Genomic DNA, 18,830 nt, shown 5'->3' on the forward strand with positions numbered 1-18,830 from the left:
TCCAGGCACTCCGCGTTGTGTCGTGATAAGAATAGCCCTTAGCTGTGGTATATTGGCCATATACCACACCTCATCAGGCATTATTGCTTTAATTTACTGTACATCATTAAGCGGAAGGATCGTATTGTGGATCTAATGCAATGATAGCAATTTGAAGTGTCATATACATACAGTAGATCAGTATTCAGATAGAAACACAGTACATCAGAGTGTATCTGCCAGGAGGTGAGTGACGTCTGCTGTCATGGATCATAGTGACGACAACACTTTATCGCTACGCCCTGATGACACTGATGCTATCACACACATGCACACACACACACACACACACACACACACACACACACACACACACACACACACACACACACACACACACACACACACAGGAAAAATATATACAAACCAGTGTGGCTGCACTCTGAAGTGGGGAGAGAAATTACATTTACATTTTATTAACTGCTATCTCCTGCTGCAATGATGTGATCATTTTGTGGTCCTTTGTCAAACACTGTTGTACTTTGCCAAATACTTTGGGCATTGCAGAATATTATAGGTGGTGTTTGGTTTGGAAAATAGTAGCATCAATGTCTCGCAAAGTTATCATCTTCCAAAAAAATGTGTGTAACCGGTGTGTATTGCACTGAAAGAATATGAAGAAGTCCAGAGATTACTGTACTGTTAAGTGATCCACAGCTCAAAATAAGGAAATTGCCATGGCTACAATAAGCTATTAATTTGTCTCAAATGTTCTTTCTGCAATCATGACATTAATTTACATTTTATGGCAGGCAGCCTTACTCAATGAGACGCCCTTCACGCTTTAGTTTGAAGAAACGGGTTTGGATTCCTTTTAACAAAAATAAGCATGAAATTCAAATAGCTTTTTACACAGAAAACTGACCAAATCCTCCATTTCCCAATTAGAGTAGAACTAATTGGTAAGGCATACGGCTATTGTTATTTTGCAGAGAGCAGGGATTGGTTCTAAAGCATAGAACGTTTGAATATGTGCACGTGTGAGAGAAAGAACGAGAGCTAACCTTTTCAATCAGATGCAGTTCTATCAACATTCGCAGTCTTGTTAAACCTTGTTACACTTCACATAGTCTATCCATTGACAGCCCATAGAATGGCTTCTCTCCTCACCTTATAGCAGCTTTACTGTAGGAGTTGGCTATACAGCACAAAACGATCTGGGACCAGGCTACTACTCTGCTGAGACTGAAAAATGTGGATTGCTTCCTACTCCAGGGTTGTGTCCCAAATGGCACCCTATTCCCTGTACACTACTTCTGATCAGAGCCCATAGTTGTAACCTGGTCCCAGATCTGTTTGTACTGTATAGCCAGCTCCTATGGTTGTTGTCCGGCTATTCAGCACCAACCGATCTGGGACCATAAGCAGAGCAGTCCTCTGCAAGCAGAGCAGTCCTCCCACTGTATTACAGGTTGTGTAATCTTCTGGTCCTTATTTGGCAGCATGTCTACACATTTTAGAGTGGAATCAGCAAAATGGACTCCTACTCCACATTTTGTATTTTTATGCTTTATTATAAACTGGGTGGGATCGAACCCTGAATGCTGATTGGCTGACAGCCGTGGTATATCGGACCATATACCACAGGTATGACAAAACATTTATTTTTACTGCTCTAATTACGTTGGTAACCACTTTGTAATAGCAATAAGGCACCTCTGGAGTTTGTGGTATATGGCCAATATACCACGGCTAAGGGCTGTGTCGTGCCTAAGAACAGACTTTAGCCGTGGTACATTGGCCATAAACCACAAACCCCAGAGGTGCCTTATTGCTTAATTAGACAGACATGAAACAGAGCTGCCTTCCCGTAGGTACTGTATGTATCACAGGAGGCTGATGCCAGCTTAATTGGGGAGTACAGGCTTATGGTAATGGTTGGAGCAGAATCAGTGGAATGGTATCAAATACATCAAACACATTGTTTCCATGTATTTGATGCCATTCCATTCGCGCTGTTATTATGAGCCGTCTTTCCCTCATCCGCCTCCACTGACATGTATAGGGGTAAGGTGACATCACCATATATTCATACAGAGTAGCGGCAGCATATATGATGGTTTTATGTGAGTGGGTGAGGTGTGCGTGTGTGTAGAGTTAGTATAAATGTAGGTGCATATTATGTGTGTGTGAGAAAACTATGAAGTGAGTGTAGGGCCCTGTGAGTGCATAGAGGCAGTGCAAAAGTTAAATAAAACAACGGTCAACTCAGCCATTTAATTAGCTATTTAGCAGTCTCATGGCTTGGGGATAGAAGATGTTCAGGAGCCTGTTGGTGTCAGACTTGATGGCACCAGTATCACTTGCTGTGTGGAAGCAGAGAGAACAGTCTAGAGTTTTGGTAGCTGGAGTCTTGAACGATTTTCCGGACTTTCCTTTCACACCGCCTGATATAGAGGTCCTGAGGCCACCATCTGTAGCGCCATGCCACATAGGCAGGCTATTGCTACTACCCATGATATCAAGATTATTTGATACTATGTTTTGAGGCTATACAGTGTTTGTATACATTGTTTAAAAACAAAGTAGTAAAACAAGCTCATATTTTGGGGTTTGATCAGGTACGACAATTGAAATAAGCTCATGAGGCATGTACAGTCGTGGCCAAAAGTTTTGTGAATGACACAAATATTCATTTCCACAAAATTTGCTGCTTCAGTGTCTTTAGATATTTTATTCAGATGTTACTATGGAATACTGAAGTATAACTACAAGCATTTCATAAGTGTCAAAGGCTTTTATTGACAATTACATGAAGTTGATGCAAAGAGTCAATATTTGCAGTGTTGACCCTTTTTAAAGACCTCTGCAATCCGCCCTGGCATGCTGTCAATTAACGTCTGGGCCACATCCTGACTGATGGCATGCTTGGAGTTTCTCAGAATTTGTGGGTTTTTGTTTGTCCACCCGCCTCTTGAGGATTGACCACAAGTTCTCAATGGGATTAAGGTCTGGGGAGTTTCCTGGCCATGGACCCAAAATATCGATGTTTTGTTCCCCGAGCCACTTAGTTATCACTTTTGCCTTATGGCAAGGTGCTCCATCATGCTGGAAAAGGCATTGTTCGTCACCAAACTGTTCCAGGATGGTTGGGAGAAGTTGCTCTCGGAGGATGTGTTGGTACCATTCTTTATTCATGGCTGTGCTCTTAGGCAAAATTGTGAGTGAACCCACTCCCTTGGCTGAGAAGCAACCCCACACATGAATCTGTTGGCATGACATAGGACTTATGGTAGCGCTCACCTTGTCTTCTCCAGACAAGCTTTTTTCCGGGTGCCCCAAACAATCGGAAAGGGGATTCATCAGAGAAAATGACTTTACCCCAGTCCCCAGCAGTCCAATCCCTGTACCTTTTGCAGAATATTAGTCTGTCCCTGATGCTTCTTTGCTGCCCTTCTTGACACCAGGCCATCCTCCAAAAGTCTTTGCCTCACTGTGTGTGCAGATGCACTCACACCTGCCTGCTGCCATTCCTGTGCAAGCTCTGTACTGGTGGTGCCCCAATCCCGCAGCTGAATCAACTTTAGGAGACGGTCCTGGCGCTTGCTGGACTTTCTTGGGCGCCCTGAAGCCTTCTTCACAACATTTGAACCGCTCTCTTTGAAGTTCTTGACGATCCGATAAATGGTTGATTTAGGTGCAATCTTACGAACAACAATATCCTTGTCTGTGAAGCCCTTTTTATGCAAAGCAATGATGACGGAACATGTTTCCTTGCAGGTAACCATGGTTGACAGAGGAAGAACAATGATTCCAAACACCACCCTCCTTTTGAAGCTTCCAGTCTGTTATTTGAACTCAATCAGCATGACAGAGTGATCTCCAGCCTTGTCCTCGTCAACACTCACACCTGTGTTAACGAGAGAATCACTGACATGATGTCAGCTGGTCCTTTTGTGGCAGGGCTGAAATGCAGTGGAAATGTTTTTGGGGGATTCAGTTCTTTTGCATGGCAAAGACGGACTTTGCAATTAATTGCAATTCATCTGATCACTCTTCATAACATTCTGGAGTATATGCAAATTGCCATCATACAAACTGAGACAGCAGACTTTGTGAAAATTAATATTTGTGTCATTCTCAAAACTTTTGGCCAACTGTATAAGTTATATTCTTCAAGAATCAATGGGTATATATCATTATTGTAAAAGTAAAAAAAATCGAATCAAAGTTTATTGGTCCATACACAGATTTGCAGATGTTATCGCATGTGCAGCAAAATGCTTTTGTTTCTAGCTCCAACAGTGCAGTAATAAAACCTATAAAATAATATAAAACAAGACGCACGTAATCCAAAGTGAAAGATTAACGAGCAATGTCAGAGTCCGGAATATATGTACTAGGAAATCGTGATGGACACAAGCGAAATGGAGTATGCAGGTAGGCCTATGCGAATTGTGAATAATGCAAAAGCACGACGAGTAGACCATTTAGAAACCTTTTATGGATAGGCTACTTCTAATGCATGGCCAGGATAACAAATACATCCGACGCATTATTGTGAAACCAGCTTTCGTTAAAGTAGGGTAAGGCTAGCCTACCGAGGGCTTGGTTTTTAATTAAACTAAATGGCATACAAGCAATTGTTACAGGAAAATAAATACAATGTTTTTAAATATGAGTGTTACCGGATAATCTCATCTCTCTTTCCATGATGGACATATGGACATGTAGCCTTTGGAGGTTTTTTTATGCACATCCAAAATAAAATAAATAATAAGCTGGCTAAAATAATTTACAACACACTTAATGTACAGCTCACTGTTTTGCGGCTCCAAAACTTTTAACTTTAAAAAAAGCGTTGGTGATTTAAGATTTATTTCAACGCGATCTCACAAGCCAAACTCTTTATTGATAGCTTTGGCTACTTGGCGAATGCTTTGGGCAGGACAAAAAAACAGCCTTAATTTAGGGGAGAGGAGGCTATGTTTGGTTTTTAATTAAATTAAATACAATGGGAAAAACACGTTTTTTATGTTTCACATGCACTATGGGCCAGATTCCGACATAGGAAATTAGACGATTTTAAGCACGTCTTTCCTATGCATTTCTCAGTTGGTATTCAGACTTACTTTATGAAGGTGCGTAACGGGCTTTGCAGGCGTTGTCTCCTCACTTGCGGAATAAATGTAATTCAACCGCTGAAAGCCCTCCAACTGGCTGGCCAACAGATTTTCATTTGAGTTTTCATTCAATAGAATTTCCAGTACATTTATCTTAAGCCATCCTTTTAAATGCAGTGCACCTTTTAGTTAGAATTTTGTCAACAGACTAGAATATATCAAGAAAACGGATTCAGAATATTAGGGATCAGTGAAAGAAATACATCTGAATACATTTGTCTCTGTTTCAGCACCAATTGGTAGATTTGTTGATTATCTAGCGTTAAGAAAGTACAGTATCTTTCTTTATGAAAGAAAGAAAACAGTGGTTTAATTCATTCAGATAATTGCCACATTCAGTTCTTCTTGTTGGAGGATTAGTGTACATAAACTCAGCAAAAAAATAAACGTCTCTTTTTCAGGACCCTGTCTTTCAAAAATAATTTGTAAAAATACAAACAACTTCATAGATCCTTATTGTAAAGGGTTTAAACACTGTTTCCCATGCATGTTCAATGAACCATAAACAATTAATGAACATGCACCTGTGGAACGGTCGTTAAGACAGCAATTAAGGTCACAGTTATGAAAACTTAGGACACTAAAGAGGCCTTTCTACTGACTCTGAAAAACACCAAAAGAAAGATGCCCAGGTCCCTGCTCATCTGCGTGAACATGCCTTAGGCATGCGGACTGCAGATGTGGCCAGGGCACTAAATTACAATGTCTGTACTGTGTGATGCCTAAGACAGCGCTACAGGAAGACAGGACGGACAGCTGATCGTCCTCGCAGTGGCAGACCACGTGTAACAACACCTGCACAGGATTGGTACATCCGAACATCACACCTGCGGGGACAGGTACAGGATGGCAACAACAACTGCCCGAGTTACACCAGGAACGCACAATCCCTCCATCAGTGCTCAGACTGTCTGCAATAGGCTGAGAGAAGCTGGACTGAGGGCTTGTAGGCCTGTCGTAAGGCAGGTCCTCACAACAGACATCACCGGCAACAACGTCGCCTATGGGCACAAACCCACCGTCACTGGACCAGACAGGACTGGCAAAAAAGTGCTCTTCACTGACGAGTCGCGGCTTTGTCTCACCAGGGGTGATGGTCGGATTCGCGTTGATCATCGAAGGAATGAGCGTTACACCGAGGTCTGTACTCTGGAGCTGGATCAATTTGGAGGTGGAGGGTCCGTTATGGTCTGGGGCGGTGTGTCACAGCATCATCGGACTGAGCTTGTTGTCATTGCAGGCAATCTCAACACTGTGCGTTTACAGGGAAGACATCCTCCTCGCTCTTGTGGTACCCTTCCTGCAGGCTCATCCTGACATGACCCTCCAGCATGACAATGTCACCAGCCACTTGTTCTGTGCGTGATTTCCTGCAAGAAATGAATATCAGTGTTCTGCCATGGCCACCGAAGAGCCTAGATCTCATTCCCATTGAGCACGTCTGGGACCTGTTGGATCGGAGAGTGAGGGCTATGGTCATTCCCCCCAGAAATGTCCGGGGACTTGCAGGTGCCTTGGTGGAAGAGTGGGGTAACATCCTGCAGCAAGAACGGGCAAATCTGGTGCGGTCCATGAGGAGGAGATGCACTACAGTACTTAATGCAGCTGGTGGCCACACCAGATACTGACTGTTACTTTTGATTTTGAGCACCCCTTTGTTCAGGGACACATTATTCGGTTTCTGTTAGTCACATGTCTGTGGAACTTGTTCAGTTTATGTCTCAGTTGTTGAATCTTGTTATGTTCATACAAAAAAAGTTTGCTGAAGAAAACGCAGTTGACAGTGAGAGGACGTTTCTTTTTTTTGCTGAGTTTAGAATTATAATTGGGAGAATAGTGTACAATAATAGGCTGTACCCTAGTCTATTTCCTGCACTAACCATGGAACTGTGTGATGACATGGCCAAGTATTGCACCATGGGTTGGCTTCAAACTGTTAAGGCTTGGTCTATGCTCAGCTCCATAACAATTTAACTCTCCTACATTTATTTTTTAACATATATATTATGAACTGTTACTAATGATCCTCAGCAACAACCACATGGCCTTGACAGGGTTTACAGATAAGCAAATGAAGGTAAACGAGACAATGTATTTAAATGGAAAATGATAATGGAGGCTATACCAACTGAAGGGGACTAATAGTAAATTGACAGTTGAATATGTGTTGTTATTGGGCCTATTGATGATCAATACAGATGGTGGCTAATATTTAACATGATAGAAATAGGAAACAGAGAAAGTCAAGTTAGCCTATAATTAAGACATTTCAGAGTGCCCATCCCTGCAGTTAAAATGCCAATTTAAATTCTGCATAATGGCACAGCATTTCATACACTTTACTGCTTTAGTTTGCCGCCATATGATTGGTTTCACATTTGTCAGCGATTATCATGTAAAATAGATCTAAAAAAAGTCATTTATATTTACAAATATTCTATCCAAACGGATTACTTATTTACCTAGCTCTAATCAATAGCTCTTATTAAGTTGTAAATTACAGTGGATGGAGAATGGTGTTATTTCTATTGAAAAAAAACGAAGTAGGTGCTTTTTCCACTTGGAACCGCTCGGTTGGCTAGACCTTATTCAGGGTTTCCTCACACGTAGGTGGTGGAATTATGAGGGAATTAAGTCCAGGAATACCGCGTATCACCTCCGCCACATCTTCATTTATTCCATCTCCACCCCAAACAAATATCAGGTGAATGGCATGCTATTTAGAAGAAAAAGAAACACACACCTGTAAAGACGAGGTGCTGGCTAGCGGAGTAGAAACTTGAAAATAAAAGAGAGCCGCACACTCTAGGAGCTCAGATGCAAAAAATGTAATACCAACGTTTCGACAGCCAAGCTGTCTTCATCAGGGTGTAATCACAAACACTGCGGGATGACGCGTTTATATAGTGTCAAAAGACACAGGTGTCTGTAATCATGGCGAAGAGTGGCCTAATATCATTGGTTAATAATCAAATATTAAAATGTCATACAAAGAACAGCATATAAACAACAAATGGATAGCATACGATCATAGATTAATTTGACTACACAAGTTTACAAACAATTACAATGGCAAAGTCACAATAATCACAAGAATGGCTTCAGATCAAAGTCTACGTTGAGACCGAAGGGCGCAAGGGTCTTTAAATTAAAGATCCAGGCAGCCTCTCGTTTTAACAATAAATTATCAAGGTCACCCCCTCTCCTAGGGAGGGTGACATGTTCGATGCCAATATAACGTAGAGACGAAATCGAGTGGCCTGCCTCCAAGAAGTGGGCCGCAACTGGATAAGTAAAGTTTTTACACCTAATGGTGCTACGATGCTCTGAGATACGTACTTTTAATTCACGTTTTGTTTTACCTACATCATTTTTACTACAAGTTATAAGATAAATAACTGCCTTAGTGGAGCACGTAATAACACCTTTTATTGGGATCGATTTCCCTGTTTGTGGGTGTTTGAAGGATCTACATTTATAAGTGCCATTGTATTGAGCACAGCCATTACATTTGTAATTTCCATCCAGTAGGGGCGCAAATAGACGTTGTTCAGGAATATCTTGGGGTGGTAAATCAGAGTTTACCAATTGGTCTCTAAGATTTCTGCCCCGCGAGAATACGACCAAGGGAAGGTCCGAAAACACATTACCGAGACTATCATCGGATTTTAGGATGTGCCAATGTTTGTGAACAATTCCCTTAATTTGTTCAGAGCACTTTGAATAGCGGGTAGTTAGAACACAAGAATGCGTCTTTTTGCGAGACTGACCTTGAAAGAGGTCATGTCTCGTTTTGTTTTGAATTTTCTCAATGGCAATATTAATCTGATCATTCTTGTAGCCCCTGTCCTTGAACTTTCTTTGCGTCTCAGCCATATTTCTGTCGAAATCGGATTGTTTTTTGCAAATTCTTTTGATTCGACAGAATTGGCTTTTGGGCAAACTATTTTTCAAGGGAAGTGGGTGACAACTATCAGCCCTCAACAAACTGTTACGATCAGTAGGCTTCCTGTATAGATCAGTGTATAGAACCTTATCTTCACACAAGATCAGAAGATCAAGGAAACTGATTTGACGTGTATCAATCAGATTGCATCGTAAATCTCAGATGCTCAGAACAGGAGTTAAGAAAAGCAGGGAACGCCTGGGGCTGTTTTGCATCACCCCTCCATAGAACAAAAATATCATCAATATACCGTTTCCAAATAATGATGTGAGGCAAGAAAACATTTTTGAGAGGATTGAAAATGGCATGCTATTCTCATGCTTATGTTCAAGGTCAGAATACGCGTAGAGAGAAAAGTGCATAAAAAGGGAATTATGTTTTGTTTGGCCCCAAAAAGCACATCTCTCTTGTTGTTCCATGTGCATAGTGGGCACTGTGCTTCATGAGTCATGGCTGGAAGGCTGTGCTTTAGCAGAGACCTGTATTCATGTCGAATCTCTGATTCCAGAAATGTGATTGGAAACCTTTAGTTCAGGGTTTCTCAAACTTCGGTCCGTAGATTGGTGCCAGTATCTTATAGTTAGCCGATTTAGTTTAAAAGTAAAAGCTCTTCAAAGAAGGTACTTGGCTGTTCCTGGTACACAAAAGGTCAAAAAAACTTTAAAAAAACGTAACCTACTGAGTAGTTTATCTAAGTAATGACCTAAAGGCTTATCACGCAACATAGACAATGTGTATGATGCTGATGGACAGGCACTGTCAGAAGAGCTCTGTGTCTCTGTCACCTCCTCTTCAGCCCCGTTTCCTCTAAACACGCACACGCAAGCACACGCACAACCAGAGAGGCCGTCTTTTTTGCTTTCTGTGGCACATACACACTTCCTCACACACTGCTTGTTTGTCACTTTGGTTCTTGAATCTTCTTTTCTATGTTTGTCCTCAAAGATGAAGGATACGTCTTTCTGAACCTTAGTGGATATTTGATGCATTCTTATTGTTATATTACAAAAAAGGAGCAGCTTTTACCGATCAACAAGCTTTGATGACTTGACTTACTGTATGTATTTCAAGTACTGACACATTTCAACACATTGATGCTGTAATACTGGATCAATTCCTGAAGTCTCCCGTCTGTTAACTTGTGTTCTTAAAAATGCATATTATCCTTCTCAGAGAAACTAACTTTCTCGGATTCTTCCATAGCCGCGTGAAGTCGTTTTTTCGCCATCGCGATATATCCACTAATACAGGACTATTAAAGGCCCAGTGCTGACCTAGTTAAATAAAATAACATAAAAAGGCTCAGTGCACTACTTTTTAAATCAGTTGTACATTTTATTTTTCAGGGGCTGATGCAGCACCCTCACCACCCCTACTTCCCGTGGCTTGGACTCTTCTCTAAATGTTCTAAACATCCACCCCCCTTGTCTTTCCTTGTCTTTCTTTTCCGAAGCCCTGCTTTACGCCACCATCTTCGGTAACGTCACCACCATCTTCCAGCAGATGTACGCCAACACCAACCGCTACCACGAGATGCTGAACAGTGTCCGTGACTTCCTCAAACTCTACCAGGTGCCCAAGGGGCTGAGCGAGAGGGTCATGGATTACATCGCCTCCACCTGGTCCATGTCCCGGGGCATAGATACTGAAAAGGTATCTCAAACTGTAAGCCAGACATTCATTACCTTGACATTCATTACCCTTCCCTCCTGTGTTGGTTTGTTTGTTTGTGTTTCCTGCATGGTAGCTTTCGCAGCAAGCTGGCCCATTTGTGTTGTGGTGGTGATCGTGACTCTGTGTCCTGTTGTGCTGGACCAGTCCATTTGGGGAGGGATGTGGGGTAGGGGATGGTGACTTAATGGATAATGCTCTGTAGCACTGCTATATTAACAGATTATCATAAATAGTCATGACAGCTGGTGTTAGTTTATGACAACTGACTTTACCCTGTTTGCTAATCAGACAAACGTTGTCTGATTAGCATACTGCTTCAGCTAAGTAATGGTGTAATATGAGGTAATCAGATTAGTTCATTTGATGTGACATGGTTTGAAACCAATTTTAAGCATAGCATATAGAAAAACCAGTGTAGAAATGAAATGTAAGAAATGTGTCCAATAAGTAAAACATTTTGTAAGTACTGTACAGCAGTTTGTCTTTTGGGGTTACCTCAACACTGATAGGTGGGGTAAGTAGGTGTAGTTCAGTAATGATTTTGGCCCATTCCTATGCTGTATGCGTGTCAGCAGAAAGCAACACTATGCAAGCTTCCAGGCACATTTCTCCCACAGCGCAGAGAGAATGGATGAGGGAAGGTTTCTCTGCTATTGCAGACTGACTCACCTCAGCCTCTCAGGAGTGTGACTGTGGCTGCTGTGACGACAAGACCATCCCAGCCAGGCCTGTAGAGGGAGGCTGGTTTGATTGGCAGTTTTGGGGGATTATTTGTATGATCTGCTCACATACTCAACTAACTGTAACCCATACCACTAACCTTACGACACCGTTGGGGTTACTCTATATACTTATACTTCCTGTTTTTTTAAACAGAAAAATCTGATTTACAGAACAGTATTATAACATTGATTTACTGTTGTATTTTCTATGCTCCTAAGTGCTCCTCTAACTTGTTCTTTTACCCAATGAGCACCATAACTGGATGATGATGATGATTATATTATTATAAATACAACCTGTTTTGGGTTGTTTGCCATGATGCGACAGTCTTAGAATATTTCAAGATAAAGATGGAAGGGAAAGTCACAAGAGAGAAGAGGATTTAAAGTAATGTATCAACATGCTATCATGGCTGCCAGTCAGAAATGTCTGGTTCACCAAAGGCAATGAGTGTGGAAGGTGGCATAATTTGGTTATTTAACTCAACCCTCTCGCTCTCTCCCGCTCTCTTTCTTTCTTTTTCTCTCTCTCTTTCTCTCCCTCTTTCCCTCGCTCCTTCTCCTCTCCCCCTCCCAGGTATTGCAGATATGCCCTAAGGACATGAGGGCAGATATCTGCGTCCACCTGAACAGGAAAGTCTTCAAAGAACACCCTGCGTTCAGGTTGGCCAGTGACGGGTGCCTGCGTGCCCTGGCCATGGAGTTCCAGACTATCCACTGTGCCCCTGGTGACCTCATCTACCATGCCGGAGAGAGCGTGGACAGCCTCTGTTTCGTGGTCTCAGGATCCCTGGAGGTCATCCAAGATGACGAGGTGGTGGCCATCTTAGGTGAGTACTTGTTCATTGTACAGTATGATGAAGTAGGCTTACATGGTAGCCATTTTGGGTGAGTTGGCTGTCCATTGTACAGTATGAGGTGGTGGCCATTTTGGGCGAGTTGCTGTTGAGACGGTGCACATTGGTAGAGGCAATGGTAGTGGTCATTTTTGCTTGGATTTCTCAAGTTGGCTTTAGCTCAGGACAGGAATGCTTGCTATTAAAATGAGATTTTTTTGGAGGGGATAACTAGCTTGCAAATCTTTTGACAAGTGGATGGAAACCGCTACTCAAATTGTAATGGGAAAAAGCGATATACTGAGCAGAAATAGCCTTAATATTAGATCTGAGAGACTCAACAGTGCCTCTATTGACACCAGCACTTCCATCTCAAAGCAAAAAGGTCTATGTAGATTAGAAAATTGCTAACTTGGCGATAATAATAAGCTGGAGTTACCTACCAAAATGCTTGTTTTTGACATTACCGTAACGTTGCTTTGAGGCAAGTGGAAAATGGAGCCCCAGGACCTTTCTCTTTAGAGATAAGGTCGTGACGGGAGGTCACTATCGGACAGACAGAGATTCCTCTGAGAATATCATCAGTGTGTACATATCTACCTCATACCCCTGCACATCAACTCGGTACTGGTACCCCGTGTATATAGCCAGGTTATAGTTAGTTACTCATTGCGTATTTATTCCTTGTTATTATTTTTCTATTATTCATATTTTTTCCCCTCTCTGCATTGTTGGGAAGGGCCCGTAAGTAAACATTTCACTGTTAGTCTACACCTGTTGTTTACGAAGCATGTGACAAATAACATTTGATTTGATTTCACCCCAACAACAGTCCCTGTTGAGACATTAACAAGGTGTTAATGTGGGATTGGAGGGTGAAGGCTACACAGCTAAATGTTGAGTGTCTGTAGATCACACTTTGTTATACAGTATGTCTGAGTAATGTATTCTTTGTCCTTTCTCGCATCCTTGTTTTGGTTGGTCTCGACGGTGTGTGTGTAGTATATGCAGACTGTTGTATGTATCCAACCCTGTTTACATGGCCCTGAAATATCAGAAAATCGTTATTGCTACATAGACAAACATCGACGGTGCTGGGCAAATAGCAGACATTGCCGGGAAAATATACAAACAACATCATTTAAAAAAGTGAACAGTAAAAATGCAACACATGTTCCTCCCTGGGCCTGCTGGGTAAAATAGCTGTGGTTGTTTTCTCTCGCGTTGCTGACCTGTAATTGGTGGGTTGGCTCGTGGGGAGGATTAATATCATGTTATGTTGTTATACTTGTCCTGGCTAATTCATGGCAATGGAACCCTGGGTGATGAACTAGCTATCGCTGTCAGTCACTTTCTCACTAATCTAATGGTAGCTGCTATAGCCTACAGTATCACTGCTGCACCAGCACCGTGGTCCTTCTACTTTCTCTCTGGGGTTTTCACAAACTGCAGGACATGAAAGCATTTGTTCAAGGGTTTCCAAGGTTCAACCAAATCTGAAGCACAGCATTCTAACTGTAGCTGTCTTGCTGTGCCTTTTATTGCCTCTCTGTCACTGCCTTGGTTTGTTTCAGGCTGTAAGACATGAAATGTTTTTTTTTAAAAATCAATCCAATCTGATTATGCTGACAAACTCATCAAAACTATCCGTTGTATCACAACCGATGTGTCAAACGTGTTTTACAATTTGAGTGTAAATTAGGCCATTGTTTAGTTGATTTACATAGTTAGGAGTGACTACCACTGACCCAGAAACTACCACTATAAGTACGTTTGTAAATAGCCTTGAGTTGTGCGAGCTGGAAGGGCTCATAGGCTCCAGTTCCTATCTACTGTTTCTGTAGTTTGAGGCAGCTTGATGTACAAGTACACCCTCTGGACAGGATACAAGTCTATCCCAGGGCCTTACCCCCAATCTATCTTCTTATGCTGAGTGTCAAGCAGTGATGCATCGGGTCCCATTTTTACAGTCCTTGGTATGACTCGGATGAGGATCAAACTCCCAACCTTCTAATCTCTGGGAATGAAAACGTGGGCCTACACCCACCCACTTACGCGCTGTAATTCAATGTTGGCTGTGTATTTGATGGGTGTTGGCAGCTTTTCAACAACGTACCGTAATGCTGAGGCAGATGTCAGTTTCAATTAGGAAGAGACTGATATAAACCGCTTGCTTTTCTGGATGTAAACACTGTGTGTGTGTGTGTGTGTGTGTGTGTGTGTGTGTGTGTGTGTGTGTGTGTGTGCTGGTGTTAGATGAAAGGTAGGCTCAGCTAAATGACTTCGCCACGAGCAGCAGCGCAGATGAGAGAGATGCAAGACTTTGCTCTGACACAGTGCATGTGTACAGGTTTGCTTTACGCTGTAAGTGCATGGTAGGTACAGGACCAAAACAGCTGAGAAGTTTAGCCTCGCACTTCAACGCTCTTAGTTGGTGCGGAAATTAACCCACTATGCTGTTTACTTTGTGCACCTACGTTATATCGCTGAGTTTACCATCTAAAGGAGTAGATTAACTGAAATATAGCAGGTTGGTATTCTGTGTTGCGCTGTGGTGTTCTGTTCTATGTTGTGCTGCACTGTGCTGTACTATACTGTGCTGTTCTATGCTGTACTATTCTATACTGTACTGTTCTATGCTGTGCTGTGTTATGTTGTTTTGTCCTGTGCTACATTGTTACTTTGTGCTGTGCTGAGTGCTAGTCAGAGCTTCTCTGGGGAGAGGGGTAGGTAGAATAGGAAATTATCCTGACTTTGATGTTTCTCCAGCAAGCTACAAATAACCCCCTCACCGTAGATCCTCAGACTTTGCCATTAGGATTTGTTTTTCCTTGAGCTAAATTTGGTGTCTTTCTACGAAAGTAAATTCCATTCTTTGGTATTTCTTTGCAGTATGGTGATTAGCAAAGTGACTGATGGGCGAGATTTTCTGGTTATGATGTTTAATGTTTGGATTCCTTTTTTTATTTTTATTTGATTGGTGGATTCAAGTAAAAATATTTCAAATGTATGTTTGTGTGTGAGGGTTGGTTCTTCTATTCTTGTGCAGACCTAAAATCCCACAAAGTCTGCACAAGAATAGTAAAACAAAGAATATTCTTCCTCGTGGGGACATTTCCCACGTCCCAATGAGGACGAAGGCTATTTTAAGGTTAGGTTTAGGGTTACAATTAGGGTAAGGGGTTAGTGGTTTGGGTTAGGGTCAAGGTTAGGTGTTACGGTTAACCCTAACCCTAAAATTAAATTCTGAATGGAAATTAATTTTATTGTCCCCATGAGGAGAGAAGAACAAAACGTGTGTGTGCGTGCCAGACCTGGGTTCAAATACAAGTGTATTTGTTATTTAAATATTTTTTCTTTGTATTTGAGGCTTTTGAAATACACAGCCCAAAACAAGTACTTTTATTTGAGTATATAAAATGGTTATTTGTAAAACCCAAATCGTCAACCAAATCGTGGGTTAAATTCATGGGAGTGTATTTAAATACTTTCCGGGTGCTTTTCAAAATACATTCCAATATTCAACTACTTGTTGTTTTTCCCAAATAAAGGTTATCTGAATACTTGTTTTAAAATGTATTGAAAAGTAATTGAAATACCTGAAATAACATTTGAACCCAGTTCTAGTGTTTGTGTGTGCACATGCATTTGTAAATGAATGCATGTCTTGTGCAATTGCATGAGATCTGTGAGAGTTCTAAGTAGGAAAACAACATTAGGTAATATAACAAAGGTTATCTTATCTTTTGCAGTCAACATTGTCCCATTCACTCTCAATCATTCAACAAAGATATGAAAGTTAATATTATACAGTTGAAGTCAGAAGTTTACATGCAGTGTTTTAGTTTTTCACAATTCCTGACATTAAAAGTTCCCTGTCTTACGTCAGCGAAGTTCACCACTTTATTTTAAGAATGTGAAATGTCAGAATAATAGTAGAGAATGATTCATTTCAGCTTTTACTTCTTTCATCACATTCACAGTGGGTCAGAAGTTTACATACACTCAATTAGTATTTGGTAGCATTGCCTTTTAATTGTTTAACTTGTGTTAAACGTTTCAGGTAGCCTTCCACAAGCTTCCACAGTAAGTTGGGTGAATTTTGGCCCATTCCTTCTGACAGAGCTGGTGTAACTGAGTCAGGTTTGTAGGCCTCCTTGCTCTCACACGTTTTTTTCAGTTCTGCCCACAGATTTACTATAGAGGTCAGGGTTTTGTGATGGCCACTCCAATACCTTTACTTTGTTGTCCTTAAGCCATTTTGCCACAACTTTGGAAGTATGCTTGGGGTCATTGTCCATTTGGAAGACCCATTTGCGACCAAGCTTTAACTGATGTCTTGAGATGTTGTTTCAATATATCCACATAATTTTCCTTCCTTACGACGCCATCTATTTTGTGACGTGCACCAGTCCCTCCTGCAACAAAGCACCCCCACAACATGATGCTGCCACCCCCATGCTTCACGTTTGGGATGGTGTTCTTCAGCTTGCAAACCTCCCCCTTTTTCCTCCAAACATAATGATGGTCATTATGGCCAAACAGTTATATTTTTGTTTCATCAGACCAGAGGACATTTCTCCACAAAGTACGATCTTTGTCCCCATGTGCAGTTGCAAACCGTAGTCTGTCTTTTTTATGGCGGTTTTGGAGCAGTGGCTTCTTCCTTGCTGAGCGGCCTTTCAGGTTATGTCAATATAGGACTCGTTTTACTGTGGATATGGATACTTTTGTACCTGTTTCCTCCAGCATCTTCACAAGGTCCTTTGCTGTTGTTCTGGGATTGATTTGCACTTTTCGCACCAAAGTACGTTAATCTCTAGGAGACAGAACGTGTCTCCTTCCTGAGCGGTATGACGGCTGCGTGGTGCCATTGTGTTTATACTTGTGTACTATTGTTTGTACAGATGAACGTGGTACCTTCAGGCGTTTGTAAATTGCTCCCAAGGATGAACCAGACTTGTGGAGGTCTACAATTGTTTTTCTGAAGTCTTGGCTCATTTCTTTTGATTTTCCCATGAAGTCAAGAAAAGAGGCACTGAGTTTGAAGGTAGGCCTTGAAATACATCCACAGGCACACCTCCAATTGACTCAAATGATGTCAATTAGCCTATCAGAAGCTTGTAAAGCATGACATCATTTTCTGGAATTTTCCAAGCTGTTTAAAGGCACAGTCAACTTAGTGAATGTAAACTTCTGACCCACTGGAATTGTGATACAGTGAGTTAGTTATAAGTGAAATAATCTGTCTGTAAACAATTGTTGGCAAAATTACTTGTCATTCATAAAGTAGATGTCCTAACCGACTTGCCAAAACTATAGTTTGTTAACAAGAAATTTGTGGGGTGGTTGAAAAACAAGTTTTAATGACTCCAACCTAAGTGTTGGTAAACTTCCGTCTTCAACTGTAGTTAATTTTAAATTGTCAGTACTTGGACAGCTTTACATTTAGGTATTGTGTCGTGAAATTATGTCTGCGCTTTTTTTATATGCTCATCCATCTAAGTTCAATTTCATAGAATCACAAATCGGATCCTCTCAGAAACCAGACGCAGTGATCAGAATAAATGTACATAGTGTCTCTGTCAGTGGAGGTTGATGCCATTTAAGAGGGAGGACAACAAATATATACGCACTAAAGTGTTGGTTCCATGTTTCATGAGCTGAAATAAAAGATCCCAGAAATGTTCCATACTCACAAAAAACTATCACATTTTGTGCACAAATTTGTTTACATCCCTGTTAGTGAGCATTTCTCCTTTGCCAAGATAATCCATCCACCTTACAGGTGTGGCATATCAAGAAGCTGATTAAACAGTACGATCATTACACAGGTGCACCTTGTCCTGGGGACAATAAAAAGCCCCTTTAAAATGTGCATTTTTTTCACACAACACAATGCCACAGATGTTGCTTATACTTTCAGTGCTATATTCATTCTTTGATCCTTTGATTGGGTGGACATGTCAGTTCATGCTAAAAAGTTCTGATAGGTTGGAGGATGTCATCTGGAAGTTGTCATAATTACTGTGTAAGTTTATGGAAGGGGGTGAGAACCATGCGCCTCCTAGGTTTTGTGTTGAAGTCAATGTACCCAGAGGAGGATGGAAACTAGCTGTCCTCCGGCTACACCATGTAGATCATTGTAAAACAGTGTGTTTTAATCAATTATTTGGTGACGTGAACATATTTTGTATAGTTTCCTCCTCCGAGGAGCCTCCACTGGTCTGGTTATGGTTTGTCATTGTTAATTCTCTCTCATCAACACATTTTGTGTTTTAGCCAAGAAAGTTATTGGGTTCAAACAGGCTTTTGTTGGTGTGATTGACAGGTCTGACCCAGGGTTTCCTGCGTGACTTTGTTTTTCTGCTGAGTCAAAGTCTAGGCATTAGCCAAGGGCACAAACACAAGTCTTCACATCTCAGGCAAAGTCACACTGGGATAAACTAATCATTGTCAGGTTTCCGTTATAAAGAGGCCATCTTAGCTG

General features: G+C 41.4%; 1 protein-coding gene across 2 annotated transcripts in view; it reads left to right on the forward strand.

Annotated features, from left to right (window-relative positions):
- Window positions 1–18,830, forward strand: part of LOC110502619 (voltage-gated delayed rectifier potassium channel KCNH1) — an 89,031-nt gene that overhangs the window by 39,915 nt on the left and 30,286 nt on the right. For both annotated transcript variants that reach the window (XM_090217131.1, XM_090217130.1), the window contains 2 exons: window positions 10,562–10,773; window positions 12,082–12,334. In XM_090217131.1, the coding sequence (XP_090073257.1) occupies window positions 10,562–10,773; window positions 12,082–12,334 (465 nt within the window). The remainder of the gene's footprint in view (window positions 1–10,561; window positions 10,774–12,081; window positions 12,335–18,830) is intronic.

This window comes from Oncorhynchus mykiss, chromosome 23, assembly GCF_057628025.1.
Source record: "Oncorhynchus mykiss isolate SJ-2025 chromosome 23, ASM5762802v1, whole genome shotgun sequence".
Lineage (NCBI taxonomy): Eukaryota > Metazoa > Chordata > Actinopteri > Salmoniformes > Salmonidae > Oncorhynchus > Oncorhynchus mykiss.